General features: G+C 32.8%; 2 protein-coding genes across 2 annotated transcripts; one reads left to right on the top strand and one right to left on the bottom strand.

Moving 5' to 3' along the window:
- The first annotated feature begins 277 nt into the window (after positions 1–277).
- LOC124920430 (deoxycytidylate deaminase-like) lies at positions 278–5,073 on the top strand. Its single transcript, XM_047460919.1, has 9 exons — positions 278–471; positions 2,101–2,176; positions 3,716–3,755; positions 3,919–3,977; positions 4,051–4,088; positions 4,174–4,237; positions 4,483–4,536; positions 4,621–4,722; positions 4,889–5,073. The coding sequence occupies exons 1-9, from the start codon at positions 311–313 to the stop codon at positions 4,943–4,945; spliced, it is 651 nt and encodes a 216-aa protein (XP_047316875.1). The 5' UTR covers positions 278–310; the 3' UTR covers positions 4,946–5,073.
- A 45-nt stretch (positions 5,074–5,118) lies between these two features.
- On the bottom strand, positions 5,119–8,371 carry LOC124920429 (serine/threonine-protein kinase rio1-like). Its single transcript, XM_047460918.1, has 12 exons — positions 8,218–8,371; positions 7,779–8,116; positions 7,539–7,667; positions 7,369–7,461; positions 7,210–7,289; positions 6,998–7,111; positions 6,724–6,797; positions 6,404–6,480; positions 6,122–6,298; positions 5,925–6,032; positions 5,755–5,829; positions 5,119–5,677 (listed from the first exon to the last, which is right to left on the bottom strand). The coding sequence occupies exons 2-12, from the start codon at positions 8,109–8,111 to the stop codon at positions 5,291–5,293; spliced, it is 1,647 nt and encodes a 548-aa protein (XP_047316874.1). The 5' UTR covers positions 8,112–8,116; positions 8,218–8,371; the 3' UTR covers positions 5,119–5,290.
- Between the last annotated feature and the right edge of the window lie 508 nt (positions 8,372–8,879).

Here is an 8,879-nt window from a genome sequence, read left to right as displayed (position 1 = left end):
ACTTTTGAAGATTTTTGTGTCCCAAAAATATTTAGACCGTAGACAATTGTCTCAATTATTACACAGTAAATTCGGCCTGTCTAAGGTCCGAGCCTATCTAAATGTTTAATTAGAGTGTGGGTTTTTAATCTTGAATGAGTTAATTAAATGAGGATTTTTTTATATAACTTTTCATTTTTAATAATTAAAAATAAAGCAGATAAAAAATGAGATTTAAAATAAAATAAAAATTATTTTGCTTTGGAAAAATTCCTTTTTATCCATTTTCGCGCCAAAGAACAGCGTCTCTTTCTCTCTCTACTACCGCAAAATGAGTTCAAGAGATTTCGCTCTGATTTCGGCTTCTGCTATCGCCGGCGCCATAGCATCTGCTTTTGCTGTAAGTTTCTTCTTACAACCTAAGAGAGTTCGATCGTCAACGAACAGAAATCAAAAGCGATCCTGTCCTTTTGATCCTTCCAAGCGCCAAGGGTGAGTTCATTGAAAATTTCGGTCTAGAATTCTTATGTTTCGTTACGTAATTCTTGCGAAATGTAATTGAAACTTAAATTGCATTTTGAGATGAGAGAATGAAGTTCGGTAATATGAGTTTAGCAAATTTGGATATATATCAGGAAGTAGTCGAGATTATACAGATCTATCCGCATGTTGTTTATTTACATGTAGAATTATGTGTTTTCCATTTTTATCTGTTATTCTACATGTTTTGATTCATTTTCGATATCATGCACTGATACACAACTGTATGCTGTTTTTCTACATCATACAGATCTACGTGATGTTTGTTTTCCATTTTTATCTGTTATTCTACGTGTTTTGATTCATTCTCTAGATCATACACTGATACACAACTGTATGATGTTGTTCTACATCATACAGATCTACGTGTTGTTTATCAATTGTTTTTCATTTTTATCTGTTATTTTACATGTTTCGATTCATTCTCGAGTTCGTACACTGATACAAAACTGTATGATGTTGTTCTACTTGTTTTGATTCATTTTCGATCATGCACTGATACACAACTGTATGATGTTGTTCTACATCATACAGATCTACTTGTTGTTTATCAATTGTTTTCCACTTTTATCTGTTATTCTACATTCTCGAGATCATACACTGATACACAACTCTATGATGTTATTCTACATCATACAAATCTAGGTGTTGTTTATCAATTGTTTTCCACTTTTATCTGTTATTCTACATGTTTCGATTCATTCTCGAGTTCATACACTGATACACAACTGTATGATGTTGTTCTACATCATATAGATCTACTATCAATTGTTTTCCACTTTTATATTTTATTCTGCATGTTTCGAATAATTCTCGAGATAATACACTGATACACAACTGTATGATGTTATTCTATATCATACAAATCTATCTACATGTTGTTTATAAATTATTTTCCACTTTATCCGTTATTCTACATCTTATGATTAATTCTCGAGATCATACACTGATACACAACTGTATGATGTTATTCTACATCATACAAATCTATCTACATGTTGTTTATCAATTGTTTTATACTTTTATCTGTTATTCCACATGTTTCGATTAATTATCTAGATCATACACTGATACACAACTGTATGATGTTATTCTACATCATACAAATCTATCTACATGTTGTTTATCAATTGTTTTATACTTTTATCTATTATTCCACATGTTTCGATTAATTATCGAGATCATACACTGATACACAACTGTATGATGTTGTTATACATCATACAGATCTACGTGTTGTTTATCAATTGTTTTTCACTTTTATCTGTTATTCTAAATGTTTCGATTCATTCTCGAGATCATACGCTGATACACAACTGTATAATGTTATTCTACATGTTTCGATTAATTCTCCAGATCATACGCTGATACACAGCTGTATAATGTTATTCTACTTCATACAAATCTAGGTGTTGTTTATCAATTGTTTTCCACTTTTATCTGTTATTCTACATGTATGATAAATTCTTGAGATAGTACAGATATACAGTTCTCTATGATGTTATTCTGGATGTTTCGATTAATTATTGAGATCATGCTGATCTATATTTTTTCCACTTTTATCTGTTATTCTATCTGCAGGTACTTGTCGTGGGATGATTACTTCATGGCTATTGCATTTTTATCTGCTGAGCGGTCTAAGGATCCTAACAGGCAGGTCATATGTTTTTCTTTCTTCAATGTTTGTTTTCCTACTTCAGTTAATAATGAACATATATATTATGAAAAGTTTTTATGATTTTACTAGTGACTTCTTCCTTGGCTTTGCCACAAGTTGATATCTTTGCTTGATCTATCTGACAGAAATCAGAAAAAATATACTTCCTAGGATTCATTTGCCCTAATATCGATCTTCCATATATCTTGTTCACATTCATGTTCTGCAAATGATGTTTTACTTAGAAATGGCTATTACAACATCATGTAACACATGTGTGTAGCATTGATATCCTTAAGATTTAAAACACAATGGTAAACCTAATATGATGGGCCTTAATGCACTCCTTTGATGATGTTTCAGCCTAGCATGTGAATTATTTGTTGTTTTTTTAAAAGATAATTGTATTGTTGAGAGCCCAAAGATGCTACTCTCATGCCTCAAAAGGAAGAGCAGCAAATATGCTGCTTGCAATGGAAAAGAAAAACATCAAAATGTGTATGTGGGAAATAACAAATAAATGTCATTATGATACCAAACACTTAAAAATAGGCTGAACCTACATAAAAACTATTTATTGATCATCTCATCGGTTTAAAACCTCCCAACCAGAGATTTTCCCACCCTTTAAAAACGATGAGAAAGAAGTGAAAAACAATCATTTAATTTTTATCCTGGTTGAGAGATTTTCCTTTAAATGTTCTAATTCTTTCACTCCATACTGTCCACCAAAAGGCAGTTAGAATCATCTTCCAGTCCTTTTCTAATTTGGTTGTTTCCTCCCAACCAATCCATTGATCCCAAAATTCTGAAACTAACCTTGGCATGATCCAGTTAATCTTGAGAATATGACAAATTATATCCCACACTGTTCTGTCAAAGGGTCAAAAGAGCAACATATGATGAATAGATTCTAGCCATGATGAATCTTTTAAGCTTGAGCTTATCTTGTGTTACCTTATTTATGATTACAAACCATGCAAAATGAATAGACTCATTTGAAAACTTTCCAAACAATCTTTTTGACCATGTAAGACTCAGTTCATTTTTTTTGCTTAACTTCAAGTCACATCTTCCAAGTTTAGATCATTAATTTTAGCATGTGAATTATTTGTATTGAAGTTTGACACTACTCTTTTTACAAAATACTATACAAGATCACTCATTTTACACTGTTACATGTGTAAATTTAAGTAACATCTTCCAAGTTTTTTTTTCGAGAAAATGATAAACCTTTTCATTAACAAAGAAATGATTTATTTTTTTGAAACATAGTTTGTTCTTTGAGAAATCTAATACGTCACCTCACATTCATGGCCCTCACTTCAACTTATGGCGTTGTTAGTAAAAATTGAACCTGGGAAAGAAAATAAATGTTGTGAACAAAGAAATAGAAACTATTACTGTGTATATTTTAATCTCCTTCCAGAATACTTTCTCATGTACCTCAGATGGGGATTTTGTCTCTATTATATATTCTCCCCCTATTTTGGGGCCAACCTTTAGCTGATGTAAATTTTTTTTTTCTCATGTATACAGGTTGGTGCGTGCTTAGTGAGCCTAAATAATGTAATACTTGGTAAGACAGTTGGCTGAAGCATAAGTTCATTTTGTATGGTTACTTTTTTAATCCATTTAATGAATACTATAAAATTGCAGCCATGATATTATATGTTCATTTACACTTTCTGCACTTAAAAATGCGTATTCTATGAAGTAAATTAATAAAAAGAAAATTGCAGGAATTGGGTACAATGGTTTCCCACGTGGTTGTTCAGATGATAAGCTACCATGGTCAAAGGTTAGTATTTAGTTCTGAAAGGTTTGGACTAATTGACAGACAGACACTTGACAACGATCCTGAACTTTTTCAGAAGTCCAAGACCAATAACCCTTTGGAGACCAAATACCCGTGAGTGATATAAAATTAGTTTGTTCCTTAAAAATTTCAAATTTAAGTTTGCCTTTTAACAACAGATTTGTATTTGGTTGTCTAGTTATGTTTGTCATGCTGAAGTCAATGCAATTCTAAACACAAATCACGCATCTGCTGCAGGACAGGTAAAGTTTGTTTCATACTGCAAATATTTCACCTATGCTTTTGTGTGCTGATCCTTCTGTTAAGTAATTAACTGAGTTTTTATCTTGATTTTATTTTTTGTAAAATTCATCCATAAAGTAATCTTTTTATATCAAATGAAGATAAAAAACTCAATATTAGAATGACATTGTAAATTTTTGGAGATTGTGTGAAAGTAGTAGTTTCCAAAGAGTTTGATGGTATTGTTTTGTTTTGTAATATGCAGAAGCTCTATGTTACTATGTTTCCTTGTAATGAGTGTGCTAAGATAATCATTCAGGTGAATTTTCAATATTTTTTGTTAGTGTTAATAATAAAGGAGAAATCGAGTTTGGTAATATTAATAATATATGAATGGTTGCAGTCTGGTGTTTCGGAAGTGATTTACTTTGTGGAGAAGATGTTAGACAATTGTGACAACACCTACATTGCTTCGCACAAATTGCTATCCTTGGCTGGTCTCAAGGTAAAATCTACTCCATGTATTATTTATTAAAGTAATGATAGAAGCAAAATTTTGATGTGGCAACATTTGATAGAACTTGAAATCTAATAGTTGAGAAATTTCATTTTTTTAAATCAACCCGACACCAAGTTCTTGCTCGGTGAATAAATCCAATTTGTTTGACCAGGTAAGGAAGCATCAACCGCAAATGGATCAAATCTTAATCGGTTTTGAGGAGCCGTGAACCACCGTGAACCATTGCTTTTTCTATGAGCAAGTAAGTCTTTGTATTGTTTGAAAACAATGTAACAAAAGAGATATCATCTGTTCAAGGATAAGTTATATAAACGAGTCATATTTGAGTTATTATTATGTTTCTATTTGCTATAATATTATGTTTCATTCAAAATCACTATCTAGAAAATATATGATTCATTTTATCCATAAAAAAAATTGTTAAAAAATATCAGTTCATAAAATAGAAAACATCAGGCTTTGGCAAACATAATCTAGATACAAAAATTGAAAAATATCAGCAGCTTTGGACTGGTGATTAGAGACAAAAAATGTAACACTAGGTAGCTTGGAACTACCTAGTTTTCTTAGACTTAGCCAACTTCTTTTTCTTCTTCTTAATAGCCTTTGGTACTTTAGTTTTCCTAGACTCTCTCTTCTCCTCCTTCACCTTCTTCTTGTTGTCTTTCCTGGCGGCCTTTCTCTCATCAGCGGTCATAGTTTTGTTCTCTTCATTTTCCGACGAAAACGAGTCGTCGTCATCTTCGTCGTCATCCTCATCTGTTTCATCCTCTTCTTCATCGTCTTCCTTTTTAGTTGTTGGAGCCATGGCCAGCGCATGCTTCAATCCCGTGATAGTCTGATAATACATGTTTCCAGTGTCTTCTCCACCAGTTATCTTATCGATATCCTCTTCCGCATTTCTAGTATTCACATTATCCAATGTCTTAGGAATATATGACTGCAAAATTAAATTATTAATACTAACAATAATAATAATGAGATATTTCAAAAAAACAAAAACAAAACACTCGGTACCTGGACAAATACAGCGTCTGCAATTTCATCCTCATGAGATACTTCGAATCCTCTGTCTAAGATTCTTTGTTGAATCTGGAATAATAATAATAAGAATTTCGTAACCCAGTGCATTCTTCTTTTTAAAAACAAGAATAGAATGTTAAGAAAAGTCTTATTAGTAGTAGTACCTCTTCCAAATAAGTATCTACAGTTTCATCAGTAATTGAAGGATCGACAATGAAGTCAAATAATTCCCGAATTGTCATAACACCTACACCACTTTTTTTGAAAAAATCCTGCATTAGAGTAAAGATCGGCGGATTAGATATATATATATATATATCTATACTAAATTATGAGAGCATAGAAGAAAGAAAATACTCACGGAAACATGCAAGCAATCCTCTCGAAGAAAATCAAGAGCGCGAGGATGATCCAGATCAACTGATTGGGAGACATCAATAATATATAGGTGACCCTCAAAATATAGTATGTTATACTCACTGAGATCACCGTGAACCAATTTGCACTTTTGGTATAGTGTCCTCATTGAAATTATCATCTATTAACAAATTGATAAGAAAAATAAATGGGAGTGAGGATTCAATTTAGGCATAATTTAATACTAGAATTGTTTCTCAATGTTTGAAAGAAAATAGAGACAAACCTCAAGATAACTTTCACGTAACTTATCAAGCGATAAATCAGCATCCTTAAGCCTGGGTGCAGCCCAACCCGTCTTTCCTGAAACATGGAAATTTACAATAAAGACGAGAGAGATAATAATAATGAAATACTATAATCGCAGCATATCCTTATGTTAACTATACATTGGCCATTAAAACAATAAAAAATAGTTCGGAACAATTTCTCTTTTTTGAAAAATGTCAACTTTTTATTAAAGAACAGAGGAGGCGGGCATAACAAAGGATTTGTTTTCTTTTGTTCAATAAAATTGTAAATTACGCGATGAATAATGAGACATACCGATGAACTCCATCACTAATACATGAAGTCTCAGGAGAATAGGAGTTGGACACCTGATTCCCGCTGCCTTCAACCTGCAAGTTCATCATCACCACGACAATCATTAATTCTTTATCCATGTGGAAAAGAGATGTTTCTTAATTCATCTATTTAGGGTTTGCTTTATTAAACTTATTGTTTATTTGATCTAGCATATACGTTATTCAGCTACAAAACATCGTCAAGCCACTAAATACTTTATATGATTTTCGAATGTAAACCTAGTTAGAAGTACCTCATAAGATTTCTCATTTCTTTCTCAGCCCAAGTTTTAACCATCTTCCGAGGATTATGTTTACAATACCCATGCCTGAATCGAAAATCACCTTGAACATACCGATCCCTATCCCTGAAATACAAAAGATACATACAGGTATGAATACATTGTTCAAGAGAATGACAAGCTAAAAATAAACAGACGGTTTTAACTAATCATAAAAAACATACTTAAACACAAGAACAGAAGTTTTGTATACTTTGATAGCAAATTCCTGACCATCAGTCTTGGTAGCATGATATACATTTGCCTGTTCATCGAAATTCAATCTTAAAACACGGTTTTGATCAAAAGAAAATCAAATAAAAAATTCTTAATGTGTTAAACACCTCTTTTCCAGTTGAAATACAACCATTCATATCGTTAAATATACCCCGATTCAACATTTTGAATAAGACCATACGAGTTCTAGGATCAATGGCCTGCATAAACAAGTTTCTTCATCAAGCGTTAAACGCAAAAAGCATCATTCAAAGTCTATAAACAAAACCTAACCAACCTGTTCTACAGTTGCACGATCAGCTTTCTCATTAGTTCTTGTTTTACCAATAGCCATATCTCGAACACTTCCACGAATTGAAGTTGTAACCAAATTAGACATTCCAATATTTAACCTTCCTTCCCATTCCTATACATTATAATAACAATTCCTTAACAGTTAATACTCTATCCATTCCTAAATCATCATGGAATCCAATACGTAAAGCACGCAAAAACCTAGATTCGCATCATAGATTACCTCAAGAGGAGAAGCGCTAATGTGAGTAGAGAATTTCTGTTGACGATTTGCTAGAGGTTGAAGTGTAGATGTATTAGGACGTGAATGAATTCCTCCATGAGCATTTGGACGTCTTGCCTGGAGAGAAAATACACCAGAAACTCCTTCATCATCTTCCTTTGAATCTAGGTAATCCAATGCATCGCCAATTTCAGAATCCGACGAATATGAAAGATCCGAATCATCTTCTTCTTCTTCTAATCCTTCTCCTTCTCCTTCTCCTAATACTTCTTCTGCTTTCTCTACTTTCTCTGCCACATCTGCCTCCGTCTTTGGTATGTCAATCAGCACCATGATTCCTGTTGAATTTAATGTTCAATTAAGCTTCTACAAGTAGCTTTTTGTGTATAAGATTGAAATACTGTAAACAAATTTATTCAACATATGATGAATATCGTACAATTAGTATATGAACACAAGAGAATGAGTTGCCGCCGTAGATGATCGGAACTTCGACTTCACGTTGTTGAAGCTCCGGCGAAAACTCCGGCCAACCTACGCCGATAAATTCCGTCGAGAGGAATCGCCAGAAGAATGAAGCAGACGTGAGAGAAAGCGGACTTTGAGATTGAAAATAACTGAAATGCCCTAAATTTCTTATAAAATGGGCCTTCTTTTAATTATTAATATAAGCCCAAACGTCAAATAAAGACAGCCCATAATAACGAAAAGAAAATAAATAGATCCGCGGCCCTGAACAATAATAAACAAAGCAAATGACAATAATATTAAGCCATACCCGGTCCAGATATCCACTTTGTGATCCGGACCCGAACAGCCGACTAATATTATGTTTGGAATAAATATATATAAAATAAGTAATTCGCATTAGGGCTGAAAATGAGACGAGCTGCTCGTGAGCTGCTCGCGAGTAGCTCGGTCAAAGCTCGACTCGAGCTTGAGCATGCTCGAGCTCGACTCGTTATATAATCGAGCCGAGTTCGAGTAGTTATATACTCGGCTCGAGTACTCGACGAGCTACTCGAATATATATAATTTATATTAATATATTTTATATTTAATTTATATTTTATATTTTATATAATATTTTTTAATTTATAA

Source organism: Impatiens glandulifera, chromosome 1, assembly GCF_907164915.1.
Source record: "Impatiens glandulifera chromosome 1, dImpGla2.1, whole genome shotgun sequence".
Taxonomy (NCBI): Eukaryota; Viridiplantae; Streptophyta; class Magnoliopsida; order Ericales; family Balsaminaceae; genus Impatiens; species Impatiens glandulifera.
The sequence above is the reverse complement of the archived record's forward strand: the minus strand, read 5'-3'. Positions and strand labels throughout refer to the sequence as shown.

Excerpts from the sequence above, each read along its gene's own strand:
- LOC124920430 (XM_047460919.1), top strand. The coding sequence starts at position 311 with ATGAGTTCAAGAGATTTCGCTCTGATTTCGGCTTCTGCTATCGCCGGC. Across the intron at positions 472-2,100 it reads GATCCTTCCAAGCGCCAAGG|GTACTTGTCGTGGGATGATT; the intron begins GTGAGTTCATTG and ends TTCTATCTGCAG. Across the intron at positions 3,978-4,050 it reads ATAAGCTACCATGGTCAAAG|AAGTCCAAGACCAATAACCC; the intron begins GTTAGTATTTAG and ends GAACTTTTTCAG.
- LOC124920429 (XM_047460918.1), bottom strand. The coding sequence starts at position 8,111 with ATGGTGCTGATTGACATACCAAAGACGGAGGCAGATGTGGCAGAGAAA. Across the intron at positions 7,462-7,538 it reads ATCGTGCAACTGTAGAACAG|GCCATTGATCCTAGAACTCG; the intron begins GTTGGTTAGGTT and ends TTGTTTATGCAG. Across the intron at positions 6,299-6,403 it reads TACGTGAAAGTTATCTTGAG|ATGATAATTTCAATGAGGAC; the intron begins GTTTGTCTCTAT and ends ATTTGTTAATAG.